The sequence below is a fragment of the Plectropomus leopardus genome, chromosome 6 (assembly GCF_026936395.1).
Source record: "Plectropomus leopardus strain MGB_pleo_1.0 chromosome 6, ASM2693639v1, whole genome shotgun sequence".
Lineage (NCBI taxonomy): Eukaryota > Metazoa > Chordata > Actinopteri > Perciformes > Serranidae > Plectropomus > Plectropomus leopardus.
Window position 1 is genome coordinate 30,029,743 of NC_142181.1, and position 24,972 is coordinate 30,054,714.

The window sequence follows — 24,972 nt, forward strand, 5'->3', positions numbered from 1 at the left end:
GCAAATGTTTGGGCCATATCTTGGAGAGTTGCTCATTATGTTTTCTCCATATTTTTCAAAGAATTCAAACCAATTTGCCAAGGTTTCAAAGGGTTATAACACATGCATATTCACACATCTCACCCAAAGATGTTAACTGCAGAAGAATCTTATCATACATTCATTAAAGTAGTATTGATGCTGCCAGTTTTGTTCTCCATCATTTTTTTTTCATCTCCCAGTATCTCCTAGATGCCTGTCACGATGAAGAAAAGCATCAGAACAAAAACAAAGATGCATTCTCAGAAATCCAGGAAGGTAAATTCCCATCCTATGCCATTTTAAATGCAATAAAACTACTGCAATTTTTTAAATCTATTTTTTTTTTATGTCTATCCATTGTGATTTTCACACCCTCTCTGGCTGAACAGCATGACACCATTTTCATTTTATCTAGCCTCAGCTGATACAGGCTGGATGCCAAAGATGAATGATTTGTCTACATTAGAGCAAATTCTTTATATTCTGTGTGCGCTCAACAGATTTCTCTGTTGCATAAAATCTTATTATCACTAATTAGGATTGAATGAAGGGACTTTGTCATCATCATCTATCATCATCTGTGTTGAAGCTAATTAGCTCCTGAGATAATCACGTTATTCAAATGTAATTACTGAACAGAAAGTAGATTTACGTTTGACAATGATACAAATTAGAATTAATATTAGAGATGGTCACTGTCACATGGCAGTAGTCTAATGAATGGAGTTAACATCACACTTGAATAGGTAAATAAAAGTTTACCACTGGACTAAGAATCAAACACTTGTTGACAATGTAGTTTAATATTACAGAAATGCAAAACTAATTTGGTCAGCTATGATGCAGAGGCTGAGTAGATGGACAGTTCCAGGTCATGTAATGAAGCAGAGCAGATGATGAGTCTGTGGGTGGTTTAACACATGTCGGGCGAGTTATAATTCAGCTGAGACCAGCTGTCCATTGCACACTGTTGTCCATTTACTAGGTCTGCTGTCTCATTTCTAAGGTCTTTTTCTGGAAATGTATGATGTTAATTTATGAAAACCAAAAGTCTAATTAAAGTCTCATTGTAGGAATTTAAAGGAACAGTTTGTGAGATTTAGTGGCATCCAATAGTGAATTGTAGATTGTAATCAGCTGAAACTTCTCCAATGTGCCAAGCGTGGACGGTAAAAATTCCCTTAGTTTTTATTGTTTAGGAGGTTTTTTTTTTTTTACCAGCAGCCGAATTATTCTCAGAGGTCTTTTCCTCTTCAAAACAAATGGACCGGGTGATTTTAAGCAGTAAAAAACACCAAATGAAGCATTTTGACATTACAAGTGTTTTTTCAAAGTTGTTCAGCTCATTGCAGACGGGCTGTTAGCATTGTACCTGCTAATGCTTGCTCAATTTTTTTCTCAGTTAACTTAAGATCCAGATGTTTAGAGTGTTTTTACCAGGAGCAGAATTACTTGCAGAGGTCTTTTCCTCCCCAAAACAAACAGACCTGGTGATTTAAACCAGTTTTAAAAAAAACTCAATAAAGCTGTTTCATGTTACAAATAAGGGTTTCTCCAATGCTGTTTGGCATGTTAGAGATGGCTCTCTTAGCCCAGCAGATGACATAAAATCCAGATGTTCAGGAGGATTTTACCAGGAGCGAAATTATCCGCAGAGGTCTCTTCCTCTCCAAAGCAAATTAACTTTGTGATATAAACCGGTAAAAACAGTAAAAAAAAAAAAAAAAAAAGAAGGGGGAAAAATTAGTTTCACATAAAAAAAAAAAAAAAAAAAAAAAAAAATTTGATGCTGTTTGGCTTGTCATGGAGGGGCTGCTAACTTTGCTAGGTGACACGAAAACATGAATGTCCCTATCTACAGCCAGTGTTTGGTTTGTCCATTTTGGGCGACTGTAGAAACATGGCGGTGCAACACGGCAAGCTCCTTGGACAAGAGCCTGCTCTCTAAATATAATAAAATGGCTCATTCTAAGAAAACAAGGACATTTTTATTTTCTGGTTATTTTCAGGTTATTATTCCATTTACACCAATATATCCACCTAAATCCTACAAACTGGACCTTCAATTGTAAGACTTAATCAAAAAAAAATGTGCGATTTGGATTTGAGTTTGAGTTTTTTTCTATTTTGGCATAAAAATTAAAAAATGTAAACAAATAAGGTGTTCATATTATATCATAATGATATCATATCGTCACAAATATGTCTACTTGTGTTTAGGAGGAGCAATGAAAGAGGAGCCATGATGCTACAGCAGGCTGTGGCCAAACCTCGGAGACAAGCTTTACGGGGAGCTGGTTACCTGTATCATGCTCAATCCATGTCCTGTCTTTCTATGACAGAGGAACTTTTCTTAAATGCTGCAGAATATGGCAACATTCCCGAAGTGAGGCGGATGCTCGAGGAGCTGCCAGACCTCAACATCAACTGTGTGAACTACATGGGCCAGAATGCACTGCAGCTGGCAGTTGCCAATGAGCATTTAGAGGTGACTAAGCTCTTACTCAGGAAGAAAGACTTGGCTAGAATTGGTGATGCTTTGCTGTTGGCGATCAGTAAAGGATACATCCGAATAGTGGAGGCAATACTGAGCCATCAGGCCTTTGCAGACGGTCAAAGACTGACGAACAGTCCCAGCCAGGTGGATACACATGATGACTTCTTTGCCTATGATGAGGACGGCACACGTTTCTCTCAGGACATCACTCCCATCATCCTGGCCTCCCAGTGCCATGAGTATGAAATCGTGCATATACTTCTTATGAAAGGGGCTCGTGTAGAGCGGCCCCACGACTACTTCTGCCAGTGTAGGACCTGCAGCGAGCAGCAGAGGTATGACTCATTTAGCCACTCACAATCACGCATCAATGCGTATAAATGTCTGGCCAGTCCGGCGTATCTGTCCCTCTCCAATGAGGACCCAGTGATGGCAGCTCTGGAGCTGAGCAATGAGCTTGCAGTTCTGGCCAACATTGAGAAGGAGTTCAAGGTACAGTAGTTGTGTTTAAGGGATAGTTTGGATTTTTTTAAGTGGGATTGTATGAGAGTACCTATCCATAGTCAGCATTTCCCATTGAAAATCACTGACACTGACATTACAGTAAAGAAGTGTAAATATTCTTAAACTAGCATACACCTAAACTGATTCTCTCTGACACATTTTATTGATGACCATCCATAGCAATAGATTGTTTTACTTCCATGTAGGACTCCAGCCTGATTCTCCAAACTGGGGGTGTACAGACAGACATCTACTGTTTGTAATACACTGACTATACGAGTACCCCACACAACCACAATTCAAAAAATCTTCAAAAAACTGTCTCTTTAAATACACCTGTTCTTAAACTAAAATTACAGAGAAAATAGCTGTATATCTTGTGTTGTTAGTTTCTCATAAAAGAATAAGACTAAGGTGCTATGAATGTTCCTCTGTCTGTTTTAGAATGATTACAAGAAGCTTTCCATGCAGTGTAAAGACTTTGTGGTGGGACTGCTGGATTTGTGTCGAAACACAGAGGAAGTGAAGGCCATCTTAAACGGGGACACGGCATCATGTCAAAGCTCTGAGAGCTTTGGTCGGCAAAACCTCATCAGGTTAAAACTTGCAATAAAATATGAAGTGAAAAAGGTGAGCATGTGAGAAAAGCACTTTCATTTTTTGGATTAGAATTGATGTTTTCATATTTGTCCCTGTGTTTTTATTGTACTCTTATGTCCTCTGATAATCCTCCTCCCTGACTCTCTCTCTCCTCTCCTCACACATCCCACCAACGGGGGCAGTTTGTAGCTCATCCGAACTGCCAACAGCAACTCCTCTCCATCTGGTACGAGAACTTGTCTGGATTGCGTCAGCAAACCACAGCAATTAAAATCCTTCTTGTCCTTGGTGTAGCTGTTGGGTTGCCTGTCCTGTCCTTTCTGTACTGGATAGCACCATCAAGCAAGGTTCGTACCAAAAAAACACACTGTTTTAACTTAATATTTAGATTTGGCATTCACTGTCTTCACTGTCATTCTAAACATGTAACAGAACTAAAGGGTGAGTGAACGCTGGACTTCGACATGACTAATGTTGCTCTTTGTCTACTGGACATTTTACAAGGCCAATTTTGTTGACACATTGGCCACAAAAACCTTTATAAGGCAATAATATGTCAGGGCTGTGATGCATCTTTAATGGATTTCATTAACTAGTTACATAATCTCAGAAAACTTTTTCAGACCTGTTGTTTTTTCTGATTTGGGTGACTGGTTCAGTTACTGTTGGCCAGTCTGTCACTTTTAACATAGGGCTGCCTATAGGGAAGACATTTTCACGTTTCTGTCGTAAAGCTGGGGACCCAATGTTTCACATACTTTATTTATTCCATTATCATTGTACAGTTACTCACTCACTCAGCTCCTCCTTGCCCTGCTCTCTCTCTCTGTATATCAGACCATTAATGGGATAAGACTTAGCTGCTAGCCACCCCACCTTCCCTCTGACTCACTTCCCAGTGCTGTGGACTGTTTCCTTGGAAGGAGAGACGGACCTTTGTTTGGAAGTTGTCACTGTTCGAATTCTGCTTGCGCAAACCCCTTCAGCACTGGGTGTCACACCAGGCTGGCGGCCAGTGACAGCACCAGGCCTAACCTGTGTAACAGCAGCAACAGAAAGTTTGCTGATCTGGCAGGGAGTTTGGCTGTCGGGTCCCCTAGAGCATGGCTTTGCACTGGCACGATCAGAGTTGCTGCAGCTAGGTGGAGAACACACTGTGATTCGAGGCTCTAGCTAATGCTAGCAACATAAACATGAACTTGAATCCGCAGCTGTGAGAATTTAGCTCCAGTTAACAGAAGGCTAAACTATTAGCAACATTTTAGTCCATCTCTGAAATACTTTGCTGATATTTACCCATATTTTATTTTGTTAATTGTCAGACACTCTTTCCCTTTTTGGACTGCTTTGCAGGGGAGGCAGTTGTTACCTGTGCTGAAATTGCAATTTTCTCCTCAGGAATTTCCGCCATTGAATCAGGTGTTCAGTGGTTTTAATTGCAGCTACGCCTGCAATTGTAGAGCAGACCATAGGAACGTCTTTTCTCTGAAATTACCTGTGATTGGCCAAAGTCTCCCGTCACAGCCTTGATTTTCTAAAAGCCTGAAAACTGAGTCAAGAGGAGGTGCAGAAGTCTAGTTTTGTCTCAGTCCATTTGAATGCTAAAAGAATATTGTGGGATTTTTGCCCAATGATGCCAAAATGAAACTACCTACTCAAGCTTTAAGTTTTGATTTATCTCTGAAGCTACTGTGTGCAAAGGTGATACTCTATCAGAGAATATATTCATAAAATAAAATGTGAAATTTATTTCTCTCAAAATCATGTTAAATTGTGTTCTGTTTGCTCTCCCCTGTCTTGTGTCAGTTAGGGAAACTCATGTGTGGACCTTTCCTGAAATTTGTGGCCCACGCAGCTTCCTTCATGATATTTCTTTGCCTACTGGTCCTGAACGCGGCAGACCGTTTTGAGGGGACATCGCTGCTGCCCAACATGACCACCCACGATCACCCCTCACAACTGTTTCGTATGAAGACCACCCCTTTCACCTGGATGGAGATTCTCATCATATCCTGGGTCATAGGTCACCACCTGCACCCTATTCTTTACACATCCTTGTATACAGTCATAACTAGCTGTTGAATCTTTCTCCAACATTACTACCTTAATGTTAAGTTAATTTATTCCTCTCCCATCTTTCTGGCACTCCCCCACTTTTACAATTACCTCACACTGCTGTGAATGCAGGGTCAAGGACACTGCATGTAATTGGAGGATTTTAAATCTCCAAACATCTATCAAGCTTGGAAATTGCCTACCTAGATAATGTATTCTTACCACATGCAATATAATAAATCAGACTGATAATGACTTTCCAAAGACGAAAAAGGCAAGGTGACACTTTCACTACGGGAGAGTCCTTAAAGCCATATTACACACACAATCTGCCTGGAGACATCCTATGTGATATGACTATAATTCAAGCTTTATTTATCATGACTTTACGTGTGTAACAATGTGACTGACAACAAAATGTATGTCTTTTTTTTTCTCCTATAGGGAAGATCTGGGAAGAATGTAAAGATATTTGGTCGCAGGACATCCGGGAATATATCTCAGAGCCCTGGAACCTTCTTGACTTCAGTATTTTGGCCATTTTTATGACCTCTTTTATTGCCAGATTAATGGCTTTCTGGCACGCATATTCTGCCCAGTGTTATGTTGACCAGCACTACACTGACCTGTCCAACATGTCCCTGCCATTTGAGATACAGTACTTCCAACTGGGTAAGTGCTGACCAACAATTCAAGTATTCTAAATACTGACTTAATAAATTATTGTTTTTTGTTGTTGTTGTTGTATTTTTAAACATATAGTTAGCCTTATATATTTTTTATTAAAGGGATAGTTCAGATTTTTTTTCCATTGTCAGTGTATTACACACAGTGGATGGCAGTTGGCATGGCCTCAGTTTGGAGTCCAACATGGAGGCGAAGCAATGTGCCACTGTCAAAGGAGACCCCCTACAAAATGTGCTTTAGGTCATTGCCTTTTCCTCCCTATTAGCTAGATCCTCAATTCTATTTAAATGGAAGGATATAACCCCTCCATCACACAGCCAATGGATCAAAGATGTGATGCTGAGCATCAAACTGGAAAAAAACTGGCACCCATTGATAAACTGTGTGAATAGTCAACCTGGCCTGGAACTTTGAATTCATACCTCCACAAGTGGTCTATGTGCTAAAATGCACTACAACGCACATGATCTGTTTTGTTGTTTTCTGTTTTCTAACTTGTTTGTTTCCTTTTTTTCCTATTTTTTCTTTTTTTCTTCCTTCCATGTCTCTTTACATTTCCGTTCATATTTGTACTTTGAGATTATATCTAACGTCTAATATCTTGTCTGATAAACTGAAAAATGTGTTGTGTGTGTTAATGTGAGATTTTGGCGCTTAAAAGGGTTACTTCAGCTTCACCAAAGTCACACAGAATCACAGACTCACTAACTAATGGAAGCAGCAGTAGACCAGCAGCTCACATGTTCAGGGAGGTAAAATTTATGTTTTTGTCAATGACGTCTGGTGGCTTTGACAAGCGGATAGATGGGGAAAGGAAGTGTTAACGGTTTCCCCATTAAACCAATTGCCTGAAGGAAATGGTGAAAATACCCTCTGTACAGTATACACATTAACTGATATTAATCTTTTATGGTGGCAAAATTTGTTTAGTTGCTGACCCATACACAGCAGTACATTGCTTAGCTTCCGTATTTAACTCCAGCCTGCTTCTCTAAACTGGGGGCATTTTTACAGACATACTATACTATATGAAATACACTGACTGTGGATAAATACCCTGTACAACTCCATTTCAAAAACCCAAACTATTCCTTTAGTTTTATTTCCTGGTTCAGATTTACATCTTTGCTTGCATTGATGTTGCACTGTATATTCATTTTTAAAACATATTGATCTAAGTCTATTGATCTAATTTTTTTTTCTCCTCCATAATTTTGAGACCCAGAACAGGGAATCTATTAAAATAAATAAATAATTTCTTCACCAAGTTGTGGAAAGTATAATCACTGCCTTTTTCTGCAGCACCATAACAAGCTATCAACTGTTGTTTATTTTCAGCTCGAGTCAACTGGATGCCCTCCGACCCGCAGCTCATTTCTGAGGGTCTCTATGCAATTGCAGTTGTGCTGAGTTTCTCTCGCATTGCGTACATCCTGCCTGCCAATGAGAGCTTCGGGCCTTTGCAGATCTCTCTGGGAAGAACAGTAAAAGACATCTTTAAGTTCATGGTGATTTTCATCACAGTTTTTGTAGCTTTCATGGTGGGAATGTTCAATCTGTACTCGTACTACCTCGGGGCCAAGCACAATGATGCCTTCACAACGTGAGTGCCGACTATTGACTACTGCAATAACACATTTAGCTGAGAAAAACTTTGAAAATGTTCATCTGATTGTGCCTTTGGATACAATCTGTGTTGAATGAATATTATGTAAGATGAACACATCGGTTGCGCTGTTCAATTTCCATTTCTCTATCCCTCCAGGCTCGAAGAGAGTTTTAAAACGCTATTTTGGGCCATCTTTGGCTTGTCAGAAGTGAAGTCAGTGGTCATTAACATTGACCATAAGTTCATTGAGAATATCGGCTATGTTCTGTACGGGGTGTACAACATCATCATGGTGATCGTCCTGCTGAATATGCTCATAGCCATGTTCAACAGCTCCTTCCAAGAAATTGAGGTGTGTCTTAACCATTCATTATTCTTTTTTTTGTCATATATTGGATCAGGGAGTGACCATTTTGTTGTAAGACCATTATTGTTTTGTAATAATTTGAAAAATGTCAATTGATGTTAACTCTTCAGTCCAGTTTTTTGAATGTGCTGTTGTTTACACAATAGTAGGGGTGTAAATCACAAGATTCATCACAATACAATATTACACAGCTTCTTTAGACAGCAATATGCTATTTTTTGAGTTTGCCACACTATAATTTCAATTTGATTTGATTTACATGAACGATATCATTGCATCAATATATCAGTTCAAACTGATGTATCGTTACACCCCTACAGAATAAAACTGCAGATTAAAAAAGCAAATGTCCATAAGTGTATGAAAGTTGCACATTAGAAATGTAAAATCATAACTTCCTGTTCTTACCATTTCTCCTCTGTTGCTGCAGGATGATGCTGATGTTGAGTGGAAGTTTGCCAGAGCTAAACTCTGGTTCTCATACTTTGAGCAGGGCGGCACACTTCCTGTGCCCTTCAACCTTGTACCAAGCCCCAGGTCTGTGATTTCCGTCTTGATGGGAATAAGAGAATATCTCTGGGATGTACCTAAAGGCAAAAGCAAAGAAAATTCAACTGATGAGATGGAGCTGAACAAGGTGAAGCATTAGCTGCAGACACAAACAAGAAAATGATTATTTTGTTGAATGTAAATTGATGACTAGAGACACTAGAGACACACAACTCCTGTTTCACAGATATTCTTTGAAACAGGTCTACAGGGCCCTCTAGTGTCACATTTATAAGTTGCAGGTGAAAGAGTATCCCATAAAATCTTGTTTTTAAATAGGTATCAATGGTGCTTTTTCTCTTTTTTTTTGTTGTTGTTTCTAATTTTAGTTGAGGCAACAGGAAGATCTGAGTGTGGAAGCAACACTTAATCCGACCTGCCACCAAGTAAAGCAGTTTTCATATCCTAATTCTGAATAACCCTTTGTAACCTGGAGCGACATCACTTTTCTTGTACTGCTATCAGACATCTTTCACAGGAATTTTAACCTTTGAACCCTGAGCAAATTGTTGGGATTTTTTTTTTAAATACATGGGGGAAAAGGGCATGAGCGACTTGGTAATAAATTTTTCACAATTTTCAAGAAATTTGTAGATTTAGAAAATTGCTTTTAAAAAGATAGGAAAAAAAATGTGTCTAGGGAAAAATTTTAAAAAGCTAGGGAAAAACTATATTTCTAATGATCATAATTACACATTTAAAAATATTTTAAACACTTCTTTCAAGTAATTTCTTTTTTTAAACTTTTCTCTTTTTAAACTAATTCTGCGGTCATTTTCTTGTACTTTTTACAGGTTTTTTTGGCATGTTTTTGACAATCCACTGTTATTTTAACTTTAAAATTATTTTAGTACCTCATATCAGGAGGACACTCAAATGAATATCTGCGGTATATAATGTGTCAGTAAAAATCGAAACTGTATAATCAAATGTGATCACTGAAGCAAGTGTCGGCAATTCTTTTCCTTTAACTAACCTTTTTTTAAAGGAACAATTAGCTTACCACTTAAGATTTGTATCCTCTGTTCTTCAATCCAGGATATAATGAACCGCCTCATCAAAAGATACATCTTAAAAGCACAGAGAGATAAAGACAATGATGAAATAAATGAGGGTGAGTTCAGCAGGTTTTCTGCATACAGCAGGGTTTTTTTTTGTCTGGATGAATGAATTAGGATGTTACAATGTTCCACGTACTGTCCCTCAGGTGAGCTGAAGGAGATCAAACAGGACATCTCTGGTCTCCGCTTTGAGCTGCTGGAGAGGGCGAACCATGACACAGAGACACTTGCGACGCTCATCAGGCAACTGGGAGACGTCGTGCATGTTCAGCAGAAAAAAGGGCGGAGGAATGAGCTGGCTATAGTTTCCTAAATAATATCAAGATCAGAGATGTACTTTCTGGAAACACTGTACTTACAAAAGGTCAACTGGCCACACTGAGAAAAAATGCAATTTTTTTTCTTTGCATTATTTTATTTCCTCATTGCAATAACTTTTTTTAATAGTCCCCATTAAAAAAAAAAAAAAAATGCATACCTCTACCCAACAGTTGAGATGTTCCTTCACAAATAACACAACAAACACCATTGTAATGCTTTAAATATGTTAGTTTACCAACATGAATCAACATCTTAGTGAAGTAATACAAATTGTATGATTTCTTTTTAAATTAATTTTGTTTGGTGACCAATAACGAATGTGATTTTTATTAAGTAATTTATTATAAATATTATTCATTATGACAAAGGCAATGACATCTTTTTTCTTGGGGCAATAATAACTTTTTTCTTTTTTTCTTTAAATCGACCCATTATTTTTTTAAATAGTGGCTTCAACAAAACAGTTGAGACGTCCCTTTATGGTAAAATAGAAAACTGCCTGTGCACAGCTTTAGTCAAGGTGCTGGTACGATGGCAAAAGTACAAATGTGTAAAAAAAAAAAAAAAACACATATGTTGTGGCTAGCTTTTATCATAAAAAGACAAATGAACTGTTTGGTTGGGCATGTTTACAAAAAAAAGTTGTCCCTTTTTAGATTTTTGTATAAAGTTACATAACTCTGTTCAGTGAGACCTCTGAAACTACAGTATGATGTGAAAATATATGCCTACCTTTGAAAATCCCAACACACACAGCCTTCATGGTGTGAGTTCTCGTTACTCACTTCCTGTAGGAGGGGAATTGAAAAGGCAGACCATTTAAAGACAGCAACATCTAGTGGACTTCTTTAGCATAACATGCATAAACTGAATAGAAAACATAGATCAATCGGAGTGTGCTCCACCAAACGGCTGAGCTGAACATTATACACTGTAAAAATAAAGTATTTGTTTCAAATTAAAAAAGTTAGTGTCCAGGCTGCCTTTTTTTTAAGTTTATTGAATTTTAAAAGACAAGTTGAATAATTACAAAATTACCTCATCTTGTATTCTCAAATTTAGTCAACTTAAGATTTTAAGGCTTTTCTGCACACTAACTTTTTTCAGTTAAAAAAAAATACAGTACACATTTTTGGACAAAAACAACTGATAACAAATTATATTCTGTATTAAAAAAAATCCCACTTAATATCAGTGTATTCCTTTGGGAGGAAAACTCATGAAATCCCTTTTTTCTCAGTGTCTGTTAACCACATGGTAGCACTTTTTTTTTTTTTTTTCGCAGAGGCTCTGTTACACTTGTATGCACTACTCGCTGCTAACATATGATGGTGCTGCCTGCTCCCAGCTGTTTTTGTTTGATTTAGAGGTGATTTCTCCATCTGGAGTAGAAGAGCAGTCCAGATAGAAAAAAGAAGCAAATGTTTGGATGTCTCAGTGGCAGGCTCATAAATCAGACAAAACATAAAAATAAATGAAAACTTGTTGATAATTGCTGCCCACAGGGGTTTCTGTAAATCTTATGTTATGAGGTAATCATTTTTTCTGTAATGTAACCTTAAAATTAACTGACAGGATGTCATTTTCATACAGGACATTAATTTCTGGATTTTTTAATGTTGTGTTTTATTAAAGTGTTGATCACTTAAGCATCATATTTAATGGTTAAAATCTATGTTGATTATCTTCACCTCACAAAATACAGAGGGATGATGGGTTTCTAAAATTGTTGCAGCAGATGCTGCCGTGCTCTCTCAAGCTCGCTGTGAAGCAAGACAAATGTCTGAGAACAGTCTGACCTGCCAGGCAGACAAACAGCTCACCTCCAAACAGCCAGGCCAGGAGTGTAAAAGCTACCACCAGAATTTAGCGGTCACGTCTGTGAACAGAGCTACTGCGAAGCACTTATACCAAGGAAATCTTAAGGATGGATGTGACACTTATTACAACAGCAACACTTATAAAATAACCTTTTTTAAAAATAACACAAACACCAAGAGGCCCGGTAAAAAGCATTTACCCAGAGTTTCCGTAAGAGTAGAAATTTGATTAAAAAGACAATTGGGTGTCACATTGAAAAGTAGGCCATTACAGCATCTGAGGAACACATGATGAAATGAACTTGAACATGTTATCAAAAAATGATGTAGGCCACAGCATGAGAAACCCCCTGATACAGTCAGATAAATGACGTAGGAAACGGGGCCAAGGCCTGTGCGTGCATCATCAGCACTTATATCAGCAGCAAGCACGCTCGGCTGATTAACTTAAATAGTTAAATGACGTTCTGTTATCTAACTGTGATAACAAAAATGTAAATTAGACAAGTAGGCTACAAAGGAGGCGAGAGTACTGGATGACATAATGTCCTTAAGAATTATAGACAGCAAAAGAAAAATGTCAAATATCTAATGCTTAATTACAGAAAAAAAAGGTTTTGGTCTCTTTTGCCAATTTCTATATTCATTACAATTGTAAGGGGGGGTACTTTTTAATATAGCTCACCATCTTACATTTTGTTAAGGCCGAATGTTATGCATATTTAAGTGTGGGGCCTCTTTAGGGACTAGCTGTCTGCTGATGGTGTCTTCAACTACTAGTCAGATCCAACTATCTCTCCTCCACAGCTCCAGCGTCTTGCACAAACATGGTCACTGCAAAATAAATTAAAAAATTTAAAAAAACAAGTTGGTCATGGCCAAAATGCCGAACTTGAGGCATCAAAACCAGACTCAACAAACCAATGGGAGATGTCACAGTAGTAGTTTTAGACTGCATGGTCTAAGACAGTCCAAAAGTATTAGTAAACATGAAAAACTCTACCAAATCAAAAAAAAAAACAAAAACAAGAGTGCCGAAACTGAAATATGTGATGGGTATAAAATCGAGATCTACAATAAGCACCCAGGGAAATGTGACAATATGGGAACATTTTCTGTTTCAAAACTAACAACACTACAAATTGTTAAAGCTCATTTGGGGTATAAAAAAGTAAACAAACAAAATATGAGTTCAAATTCAGTCCTACCATACATTACTGTTAGAGCAGCTCCAGACTTTATACCCTATGACATCACAATTTTGAGACTTCTCTGGTTTAACTCATATTCATAAATATAAGCTGAACATGGAAGTAACCACTGAAATAACATATTGGAATTTTTAGTGCTGTTCCCCTTTGATTCTCCCACGTCTCCTGCTTCTGAACAACATGCAGACCTATTCTGATGGCTGGAATTTACTCATTATAATGAAATATATAGCTAAACTAATAATGACAATGAGGTCTTGACCTTTAGTTGAACTCAGCAGGGCTAGATGAATGAGTTTGGAGTAAATATTAATTGGGTGAAGGCGTTGTATCATTGTCTCCAATATTTCCTGATTTGGCCAAAAGTGTCATCATGTTGTACCTCAATCATAAACAGTAGGGTGGAGACTAATGGTCCTTGATAATGAAGTGATCCATCCATCTCTGTTTTACTGTAGGTCTGCTGTAACTCCATACATCTCTCTGCATTGACTGTTCCCCTGCTTCCTTTGGGGGATTGGAGAGATTTTGTTAAAAAAAAAAAAAAAGAAAACAAAGAGAATACCCATTAAGCTTTGAAACATGACACCTACAACTACAGTATGGAACTACACTTGGAATTTACGTGAACATGCCAGGTTTGTTTTCTGAAAAAGCTGACAATTGCGCACTTTAATCCCTCATCAGCAACACAAAGTTTTCTTTTCTTCTTTGATGAGCAGCAGTTTTATTGCACGGACTAAACGCCTATATTAAAGACAGACGTAGCCACAACCTTTCTCGACAGGGAGGAGGATTACAGGAAAGTCTCTGAGCCACACTTTATCACACACCATCCAACCTCCGCGCGCACTCCAGTCTGTGTGGCGCGCTCCGCAGTTCAGAAAAATGGACAATAAAATAGCCGGAGGGATGGGGACCATCAGTACTACCATCGCTGATTCCACCGATGGAAGAGTGGGTGGCATTACTGAAGCTGGGTATATTGATCCGAAATTATCCAACGAGTCACAGTCTCTGACCTGCCTGTCCTCCGTGCGTAATTTTGAAAACGCTGGCACACCTTTCCATGGTTTAAACTCAAGCGGCGAAAGTGCAGTTTTCAAAGACTGTGCCATATTCGATGGTCCTGTCGCTGGGAAACAGTTTTATGACTGTAGCAGTGAGTATCTGAAGTGTGACACTGTGCCGTGGGAAGATTTTCCAAAAGTTCAAAGGACGAATGTGGCCGAAAGTTTAACAACAACCAGAGCGTTTAAATTCATCAAAGATGAAGAGGAGCCGTCTGTGATTATGGACACGCGCTGTGCCAACTTTGATCCAGCGGCGGAGATACCTGCTCTGGACACCTGCTGTGATATCGACAGGAAGCAGCAGCTGGGACTCAGCGAGGGAGAGTCGACCAGCTTTCCCCCGACCGCCACGGCTCCCCGCCCAGGGCTAGAGGGATCTCCAAACTTTCTGATCGACCTAAACCAGCCCGAGCAGCTGCAGGCGCTGACCCAGGTGAGGACTGACTCAAGGTGCGGGTTGTCCGGGAAGGCTGTCATCAACTTTAATGCCAACACGCACGCAGCCCAGCAAATGGCCATGTACAAGAGCGAGGTTCCCCGTTGGCAGGTGCAGCCGGCTGAGTCCCAGTACTGGTCCCAGTGCGCAGGAGCGACCAAGGACCCGTTCGCACATAGCGGCTATGATGGGATCCAGAATCAGGCCCTGATCCAGAGAAACCAATCACCTTTCTCCGCATTCCCTGGGTAATGAGTTCATTACTAACGACCACCTCGAAGTCAAATGAGTCACATTAACTTAAAATATAAGTTTATAACTTCATGTTTATTCAGCTTTTTTGAAAGTTTAAGTTTCTGTTTATTCAAGTTTATTGAAAGTTTATAAGTTTCTGTTAATTCAAGTTTATTAAAAGTTTATAAGTTTCTATGTTTAATCAAGTTTATACGTTTCTGTGTTTATTAAAGATTATTTAAACATTTTAAGTTTATATGCTTGTGCGACAGTTTAAGTTAAAAGACAGAAAGAAGACAACCGTTTTGCTAAATAGGCCTACATAAAGTCGTATATAAAGTGTTGATAGGACAAATTATTTTCCACTGCACAACAATTAACTGTTTATGAGTCAGTCTTGCCATTTCTGAGTCAGGGAAAGTGGATTGCAGGGAAAATTTATTTAGCAAAACAATAAACAAATTTCCACCAAATAATTCAGACAATACACAAATTGCTGTGGAAATATTAAGTCTCTGACACTCAAAATTTAATTGTGGAGGACAATGAAACCTTGATGAAATTCGTGGCCTCGTCTTTGTTATAATGAGGCTCAGACTTGGATGATATACCCCTTAATGGTATTTACTCAATGCATTGCACATCTATAAGGTTAAAATGGGTATTAAGTTTTAAAATCAGAATGTCCTAGTTGAAACAGAATTAATTTATCAGTAGTTTTTTTTAAATAACTTAGCATCAGAAGAGTTAAGTATAGCATGTTTTTTTTTCTTTTCCTTCCCCAGTATGCCACCTCAGAGACTGTGTGTGATCTGTGGCGATGAGGCCTCTGGTTGCCACTATGGAGTCCTGACCTGCGGGAGCTGTAAAGTCTTTTTTAAAAGAGCTGTTGAAGGTGAGCAAAAAAAACTTATTGATAATATCCAAATCATTTCAAGCACATTTTTTTCTTTTCTTTTCTTTTGTAAACATGAAACATGAAAACATGTAAACAAGCCTAAGACATCAATCAGTCAATCCACACATACACACACACACACACACACACACACACACACACACACACACACACACACACACGCTTGCACCCATGCACACACACACCATAAGTGAGGAAACAATGAGGCAGCATAAAACCTATAGATAAAGGATAAAAACAAATAAATAAATAAGATAATAAATAAATGAAATAAAATACGTTAAATAGTAGATAAAAGTAAATAAAAGGATAACAAAACAAATAATAATAAATACACTTTTTACAAAAAATAAAATAAAATACCAATCTTCTAAATAGTAAAACAGACTAAAATGTATAAATAAAGTCAATAAATAAATAGGTAAAGTTCACAGCAGACAGTTTAACTGCTTTTTCCCCTGACTTAATTCTGTTTCAGGATGCTTTTGAACATCTGGCCAGTGACAACTGATCAAACAAGGATGACTGTTTTTATCAGCCCTCCCCGTTTTTTTCCATCCGCGGACTGTGTATTTTTATTTTGTTATTGTATTTCATTATGCACACCAAATATTAGGGTGCCTAAAATAAACTAAAAGATGGAACATGAAATAAAAACACTACATGAGACTTTACAGGCTGTAACTTATATTAACCTCTGATATCTGCTATCTCAAGTGTACAGTGGATGAAGTGGAGCATTTAAAGGGAGTTAGAGCATCAAATTTGACAGGCTTTCTATGGTAGTTGTTAAAGGTCACGAGCAACAGTATCACATTGACCAGTGCTCGCCATGTTCTCTATCTTAGACTTGTTTTTCTTGTTATCTTTCAATGGGAGAGATATATAAGAGCCACTATGTCTCACCATGGTCGTGTCACTCCGTCCTCACAGCCTTGCCTCTATCTCATTTTCTTCTTTAGATCTCTCCTTCGAACGCTGCCTCAGCGTGGATGGAGTAGCCATGTAAATAGTCAAGAGCCCTTCAACACCTTTTACCCCCTTATTATGTGCCTCTGCTCCTCTGTGCACGTTTGAGAAAAAAAAGTGCTGTTAAAATTGTATGTGTTGTCTGTACCCTTTCACTCAACAGGCCATCATAGCTATCTTTGCGCTGGGCGAAATGACTGCATTGTGGACAAAATTCGGAGGAAAAATTGCCCCGCATGTCGCCTGCGAAAGTGCTATCAAGCGGGGATGATGCTCGGAGGTATCATTTGGATGGATTTCTTTTTTCACACCAACATCGAGCTAATGCACCCATGTGGCAGAAATGGTAGTGATTGGTTATGTAAGACCAAGTCACACTTTGATTTCATGATGAGCATCAAAGAGAAAATTCTACAGAACAAAAAGACAAAAAATAATTAATTAATTAAACAGGATCATTTTGAAGATTGTGAATTTACTTGGCACATAGTAAACACTCTGTGATGTGTTTATGGGCACAACGTGTGCTCTTTGTCATCAAATCTGACCAGGCCTTGTACTCATGTCACAGGCAGGAAGCTGAAGCGCTTTGGGGCCTTGAAAGCCTTGGGTATGGCCCCGTCCCTGATGTTCCAGTCCCACTTGGCCATGTCCGGCGACAATCAGGCCTTGACATCCATGTCTTGCATACCAGGAATCCGTGAGGTGCAATTCTCCCAAACCATCATCAATATCCTGGAAAACATCGAACCAGAGATCGTGTACTCTGGTCATGACAGCACCCAGTCTGACGCTCCGCACATCCTGCTCAACAGCCTCAACAGGCTGTGTGAGAAACAGCTGCTGTGGATCGTCAAGTGGTCCAAGTCTCTGCCAGGTAACAGCTCTCTGCAGCTCAGGGTCATCACATCTGTCGCCATGGGGACCTACCAGCAGGCCTTGCCGAAGGTCTCAGCCTGAAACACTGACTGAGATAGAGGGCTCAGTGATAAATATTGGTTGTGAGAGAAGCGATACAAAATGGTTTGAAAAGATTTGTCACAGGAAGCGGTTGAAAGAAGATTTTCAAGCAATAGAGCTGTAAGGTCAGCCAAAAATAGTGCTGCAGGAATGAGTCCTAAAATCTGGAAATGAGTAAGCATTCTAGCACTCTCAGCCCCCTCATCTCAAAGTCAGTGGTGTTTTTTTATGGGGTTTTGGCTAGATGCCTGAAAGTCTGTGAGTTCTGTGGTTAACTCAAGCTTTAGGGATTTTCACAATATGTTCTACAACATAAAATACGAAAGTAAACAGCCCACTCACAAATTTCAAAAGTTTTAGATGTCAAATAGCCCTGACAATTCAAGCCAATGGTTGGGCTGTAAATGAACGTCTGTCGCTCTAATCGTTGCAGTGTGTCCCACGTTGTCGTCGTTGTCGTTGCTTTTTTTCCAGCAAAATCAGCATGTTGAATCTGTGTCAAAGATGGCAGTGCAGGTCGAAGCACATAAGTGAATGTTTGGCATTTCAGCTCAGGACACAAGAAAAGACATGAGACTGAGATCAGGGCAAACTTGTTATATAAGCTGAAAATAAGTTTTTTTTTTTTAGCCATTAAGCTCTTTAGCACAAACATTTCCTGATGGTTTGTGTTACTGTTCACTGGCGCACGGTAATGTCCTTTATTCTTTGAACATTGCATTGTTTGTTAAATGTGCTTACTGGCTCACTAGTGTCAAAATGGTCATCAGGTGTCTCTTTTTTTAAATGGCGATCACTGACGTAATTTTTTCGCATACCGACACAGAATACGTGTGTCAGTTGGCTGTCAGTTGAAGTCTTTGTGGTGAGACCAAGGTGACATAAGGGAATGCCACAGTCAGCTGTCATCATGTGGTTTGATGTGTCTGGGCCTTTAAAAGAAGTGGTTGCTGACAAGTGGCTAATTGTAACTACAAAATTTAATCACACCAAACACGGTTTCACAGCCTTGCTGTGGTGTAAACATCAAGTCATCTGACCATAACATAGTTCGTTTATAGCCCAACATTAGCTTTTTACTTCTGGCTATTGCATTTATGCTTCAAAAAACACAGAAGTGGTGTTCATTTGTGAAAATTATCTTGCTGAGCAAGATGTGTGGGTATAACATTTTGTTTGCCACAGAGCTTATTTTCAATAATCCAAAATCCAGTGGAAAAGTCCCATTGGCTTTTTGTCAAGAGAACCAGGCGATGTCAACTTCCTGTTGGCCTACAACTAAAATGTCATCCTTGCGGCACTCTATATTACTGGAACCAATGTGCTGCAACACAGGGTATGATATTAGTTCACAGCTGTTATGACACAGTTTGTATATACTATTAAAGATTTTTTTTTTCTTGCAGGGTTTCGTAATCTTCACATCAATGATCAGATGACCCTTATCCAGTACTCGTGGATGAACCTGATGGTGTTCTCTCTCGGCTGGCGATCCTTTCAGAATGTCACCAGTGAATATTTATACTTTGCACCTGATCTGGTTCTTAGTCAGTAAGTAAACCATCATCACACAGGCAGTTTGTTTTTCATTCACTGCGATTTACAAGAGTTATGATCCAATGATTTTGGATGAAAAAGAGGCTCCCATCATTTTCTGTTTCGGTCCGTCAGGGAGCAAATGAGGAGATCTCCAATTTATGACCTCTGCCTGGCGATACAGTTCATCCCTCAGGAGTTTGCGAACATCCAAGTCACCCGCGAGGAGTTTCTCTGCATGAAAGCCATAATATTACTCAACACAGGTAACAGCCAGATGATTTCCTGAATCTTTGTGCCACATGTTGACCTCATTTGAATGACCTACAGTGTTGCGAGCAGAGATGTGAATCTTTAATGATCATTTACTGTAGAGCCGCACAATAAAGGGAGTGTTTTACCAGGCGATTGGACCTTGAAAAGATTTATGTAGCAGCTGCTATCAAGTCCTACTTTTACACTAACTGAAAAACAATGTTTTTAATAGCAGCATGTTACCATTAAAAAGGTTATTTCACTTCTGTTACATTTTTGTAATGTTTGTTTTGCTTGGACAAAAGAGTAAACATTTTCTAGATGCAAAATGGTATAATATTTGGAGAAATATATATTTTACGTAACCTGAAGTGTCCTGTTTGCTTTCAGTGCCTCTCGAGGGACTCAAAAGTCAGGCCATATTTGAAGAGATGAGACAAAACTACGTCCGGGAGCTGACCAAGGTGATCCACATGAAGGAGAAGGGCTTGGTGGCCAGCTCGCAGCGATTCTACCACCTCACCAAACTCATGGATGCCATGCATGAAGTACACCCCCTCATAGATCCGAGTACAGCAGAATGAAATCTTAATCTAACTGCTACTTTACTACTAGTACTAAGACAAAGACAAATGTCTTTTTTTTCTGACAGATAGTGAAAAAGGTCAACCTGTTCTGCCTGAGCACCTACATCCAGGCAGACGCCATGAAAGTGGAGTTTCCAGAGATGATGTCGGAGGTCATTGCCTCCCAACTTCCCAAGGTCCTGGCAGGAATGGTGAGGCCCCTCATATTCCACGGCAAATGATGATGCCAGCTCAGACATCGAAAATCTGCGGAGACATCTTTTGACTGGATTATTCACAACACAATTACTGGATTCTTTCTAGCTTTCACTATCGTAGTCAGTCATCTGTGCTTTTCCAAAGTGGAAGAATGAATATGTTTTTAAGCACACTTGAATATTGTAAATTCAGAGGCATCAATCAATCCCTCCGAATAATTCTGGTGTCTAAACCCTTTCCCATCCTACAATTTGCATATAGATGGCACTTACTTTCTGATACACAGTGGGTTTTGAGAATCACTAAAGCTGTTGATATTTTTATACTGAAGCTGATGAAATACTTAAAACAAAAGTTCAAATATCCTGCATTCTCACCAACATTTGATTCTTAATAAAAGTGAAAGGCAGGAGACACTGAACCCTGCCTCTTAAACTAATGAAAGTCTTTAAGGGTTAGCAGTAGAGTGAATCACTGCGCCTACTTCAAGGAGTAGAAACTGGGAAGATAACAATCTGTAAAATATTTGATTTAAAAACAACTTACTGTGGTCTTGAATAAGAAATAGGTCATTTAGTGCACATCTTTGCTGAGGCCGCTCAAAGCCCTAAATGGTCTTTGGTTTTTTTTTTTTGTATAATTTACTTCCAGATCTACATCAAAATACACACAATGACAGACATTAATTGTAAGCATGGGGAAGATATGAAGTGTCTGTAGTATTTCATTAAAAACACGTTTTCAAAAGTGCCTAATTTCACAAAGAAATCCTTTAAAGGAGCAGTGTGTAGGATTTAGTGGCATCTAGCGGTCAAGACTGCAGATTGCAACCAGCTGAAACTTCCCCCCGTGCAAAGTGTTAACTGGTTAGGAATCCTTCGGTGTTCATTGTTCAGAAGGTTTTTTACCGCAGGCCGAAAAGCAGCGGTCTCTTACTCTTATAAACAAATGGACATGTTGATTTAAACTGGCAAAAACGCAGAATAAAGAAGTTTAATGTTAAAAATCAGTGCATTTCCAATGCAGTTTGGCTTGTCAAGGAGAGGCTTAATTACTTTTCAAAAACAATTGTTCGGTTTGTCCATTCTGGGCTATTGTAGAAACACTGGCAGTGCTACATGAGGGCCTGCTACCTATATCTATGCTATAAATATAAACGGCTCATTTTAAGGTAACAAAAATACGACAATTCTTATTTACAGGTGATTACACATGAAAGAAAACATACTTATTATTACTTATATTATATTCCACTTTTGCCAATATATTCCCCTAAATCCTGCACACTGGACCTTTAAAAACTTGTGAAACTAAAATGTTTTTGAGCTGTTAACAAAAAAGAAATGGTAATAAGTATTGTGCAATTAAAATAAACTGTCACGTAGCTACAGATAGGAAGGAAACATCATCATACTTGAAAATAACGGTATTCACAGCTCTTACAGCTGTGCTTTTTCAGTTAAAAACACAACCAGCTAAAAGTAGCGACACAAAGAATTAGTCTTATTTTACCCTCCAACACTTAATACATTTAAAAAACATTCTCAATGTCCGCCCTGTTTTCCATGTTGTATCCAGTTTCTCGCTACGGTGAGCACAAGTTAAACTCACTAACTGTGACAAAGAATTTGGACCACAGGTCTAATAAATCACGCTGTTTATTTATAGACATGTTTATGCACCGTAAAGACACAGCAGATGATTGCAAGGAAACAAACTTGCCATGTAAAAAAAGAAAAAGGTGCAGAATGTTACATATTTAGGATATGAATATCATTTCCCCTGCAAATTCAGACTGTAAGGGAGTATTATTCCAGCATCCGTGTTCAAGGCCACCTTGCTTTCTTAGAGATGTAAATGGAAAAGAACGCCCTGATCTTGGAAAGTAGACAAGATCCCAGATATATTCGAGGAAGTATTTTCAGTTTGTAATAACTGAAAAGTGAAAGTGTTGTTGATAATTTTCTTTCTTTTATCTTTTTATGAAATAGTATCACTGAAGTTAACCTTTTAGATCATGACGGACTTTGTACTTTGGCAATGTTGTGACAGTAATAGAAAATTAAATATTAAATGGTATCTTTAACATAATATAATCTGATACATGTCTAGTTGTCATTACTAGTACACCAGCGTACCAGTGAGCACAAAAGAGGCATCAAAGGTGAAAGCTCCACCTCATGAACAGCACATTCATGACATTTAAAAAAAACACATTTTTACATACGGCATATGTTTGGTGTGATAATTTATAATAGTACACAATTACAAGAAGTACATGTATTTGATTGGCAACTACAGAAGAACTCATGAGCGTTAATGTACAGTACAGTACCGTGGAGCTAACCAGAAAGTGCGCTGCAGCAGTGAGCAGGTTCAGTGGATGAACAATGATCACAGGCCATAAACATGAAAGTTAAGGTGCAAAACCATTATGCTTTTTCTATTAGACTATAATAGATTATGTTTTAAATCACAGTTTGTTCTATTACAGCTGACAGAAAATGTTTAATAATCTACAGATCAATTTAATGGGTTGTTAAATAAAGATAATATATTTCTGGGAATAAAAGTTGTGAAATTGAGTGTGATTGTTTTTGTGATTCTGTAAGCGAATACTGGGACTAGAAACATCAGTGCAGTCAATGGGAATATATTTACAGCTAACAGTAATACCTATCTCTTCTTATTTCATTTATCTCTGCAGATTCCTTAAACAATTTATAATGATTACAAAAAAAGGAGGTACATCTTTGGACTTTGGATTTCGAGCACTGTTAAAGGGGAACTACCCCCATTTTTAAAATTCCAACATGTTATTTCTATGGTCTAAGACCATAAGTCCAAAATTATCATTGAACAGGAACATTTCTCCTAAATCAAAAAACTAGATTGCTATTACTCAAACTTATGATGTCCAGGGTAACCATATATTTCCACTGTTCCATGACCTTTTTCCTACTTGCCCACCATTTTTCAAGCATAATTTCAGCTCGCTGCCATACATCGCAGGAAAGATGAAATAGGGTAAGAAAATTAAGAAAACATAGGTAATGGTAAACAAAATGTTGTAAGGCATCAAGGCTTATTGAAGCAACTTTGCGTTGACAGGTAAGGACATTAAATTTGCCATCAACATTTCGTAAAAGGTTATTAACCGAAGATTACTGTAAGAATTTCACTACACACAACAACATTCCATTAGTTTTCCAAAACTTCGAATAATTTTTCACCGATTCCAAAGCTTTTCAGGTCTGGGAAAATGTAGCTGAGAAATTCTATGACTTAGAGGTTTTCCATAACAGTGGGAATCCTGGAAAACAGCTGGCAGCGTGGAGCAGGGCTGCATGCGCATACTGCACACACGTGGCCAAAATTGACATTGATGAGCAGTGCGACTCGGTGCTTTGAGCAGAAAAGTTCATGTGAACCCAAAAACTGCCAGAAAAAGGCATCGTGCAGCACCAAGAGAGGACTGCTGTACTACACAGGATCAATGGTTATGCTGGCGACATGTTCTAAATAACACTGACAGAAGCCATGGGAATGGTCTGAGTATACAGAGTCATTCTCTGTTTCAGAGCTGAGAACACTACGACAAAATAAATCTCATTTGTGTAAAAAAGGGAAATTTACATTGTGTGGGTCCAAAATCAGGCGGTTGTCTGTGGAGCAGCGCTTATGGTAATACCCCCTAAGCAGACTTATACCCTATGACATCACACATTTCATACTCATTTTTCTGGTTTTTGGCTTTGAATGCACAAATAAACAAATAGTGATTGAATTTTCTGCGGTCATAGAAATACTATGTTGGGATTCTGAATTTAGGTGATGTTCCCCTTTAAAGCAATTACTTCCCTGATATCTGCTAAGCCTGCATAAAATGCAGAAATGTCAGTTACCAGCACAATCAGCCACACTATTATTTTTTTGCTCATGGATACCATGACAAAGATGTAATGTTTACCAGCTTGTTAGAGGATGACGACATAATTCTCAGGGATTAAACCTGTTTTCCCCTCGAATGTTGCTTGGAGCCAGCCTGGTTCAACAGAAGGGTAGACTACAGGACAAAATAGAAAGAAAATACTTAAATTAAAGAGAAGCATGAAGCAGGCACTTGAATCACTACAACCTGCTGGGAATCACTGAGTCTTTATTTGGTTATTTCCCAGGCTGAGAGAAAATAAAGATGCTATTAGGCAGAAAAATAAACATTTATAGCAGACTGAGAAAGACTCTGGGTCAGACTGCTCTTTCAATTCAGTCCCTGCAGAGTATTTATACAAGCTTGAAAGTGGGATTGCCTTGCTTAGTCACACAGATACTGTATAAACCATAAAAACAAGGTTAATTATTACGCAGGTGCTCCAAAATTTCGACAGCCAGTTTCAAAAATGATCTGATAAAACAATCCAGCAGAGATATGCTGGATAAGGTTGTAGAGAAAACTGATTGGTTAACGTCAAGAGCAATAAAAATGCTCAGCCTGCTGCTAAA

General features: G+C 38.5%; 4 protein-coding genes across 6 annotated transcripts in view; 2 read left to right on the forward strand and 2 right to left on the reverse strand.

Annotated features, from left to right (window-relative positions):
• cep126 (centrosomal protein 126) overlaps nt 1-8,867 on the reverse strand; it is a 25,611-nt gene extending 16,744 nt beyond the window's left edge. For both annotated transcript variants that reach the window (XM_088079194.1, XM_042487292.2), the window contains exon 1: nt 8,749-8,867. The gene's annotated coding sequence lies outside the window, so the exon portion shown is untranslated. The remainder of the gene's footprint in view (nt 1-8,748) is intronic.
• trpc6b (transient receptor potential cation channel, subfamily C, member 6b) overlaps nt 1-11,922 on the forward strand; it is a 12,789-nt gene extending 867 nt beyond the window's left edge. Inside the window, exons 2-13 of the mRNA XM_088079195.1 lie at nt 222-297; nt 2,242-3,010; nt 3,467-3,652; nt 3,805-3,969; nt 5,429-5,645; nt 6,122-6,349; nt 7,703-7,967; nt 8,130-8,325; nt 8,771-8,977; nt 9,219-9,275; nt 9,928-10,003; nt 10,097-11,922. Of these exons, the coding sequence (XP_087935321.1) occupies nt 2,264-3,010; nt 3,467-3,652; nt 3,805-3,969; nt 5,429-5,645; nt 6,122-6,349; nt 7,703-7,967; nt 8,130-8,325; nt 8,771-8,977; nt 9,219-9,275; nt 9,928-10,003; nt 10,097-10,263 (2,511 nt within the window). The 5' untranslated portion in view covers nt 222-297; nt 2,242-2,263 and the 3' untranslated portion in view covers nt 10,264-11,922. The remainder of the gene's footprint in view (nt 1-221; nt 298-2,241; nt 3,011-3,466; nt 3,653-3,804; nt 3,970-5,428; nt 5,646-6,121; nt 6,350-7,702; nt 7,968-8,129; nt 8,326-8,770; nt 8,978-9,218; nt 9,276-9,927; nt 10,004-10,096) is intronic.
• A 2,157-nt stretch (nt 11,923-14,079) lies between these two features.
• Nucleotides 14,080-22,124, forward strand: pgr (progesterone receptor). Its single transcript, XM_042486410.2, has 8 exons — nt 14,080-15,059; nt 15,831-15,940; nt 17,097-17,213; nt 17,505-17,810; nt 19,300-19,444; nt 19,565-19,695; nt 20,075-20,232; nt 20,337-22,124. Exons 1-8 carry the CDS (start codon nt 14,191-14,193, stop codon nt 20,490-20,492), a joined length of 1,992 nt encoding a protein of 663 aa, XP_042342344.2. The 5' UTR covers nt 14,080-14,190; the 3' UTR covers nt 20,493-22,124.
• The window catches only part of arhgap42b (Rho GTPase activating protein 42b), an 87,345-nt gene continuing 84,482 nt past the window's right edge, over nt 22,110-24,972 (reverse strand). For both annotated transcript variants that reach the window (XM_042486197.2, XM_042486195.2), the window contains one exon: nt 22,110-24,535. In XM_042486197.2, coding sequence (XP_042342131.2) covers nt 24,447-24,535 — 89 coding nt within the window. In that variant the 3' untranslated portion in view covers nt 22,110-24,446. The remainder of the gene's footprint in view (nt 24,536-24,972) is intronic.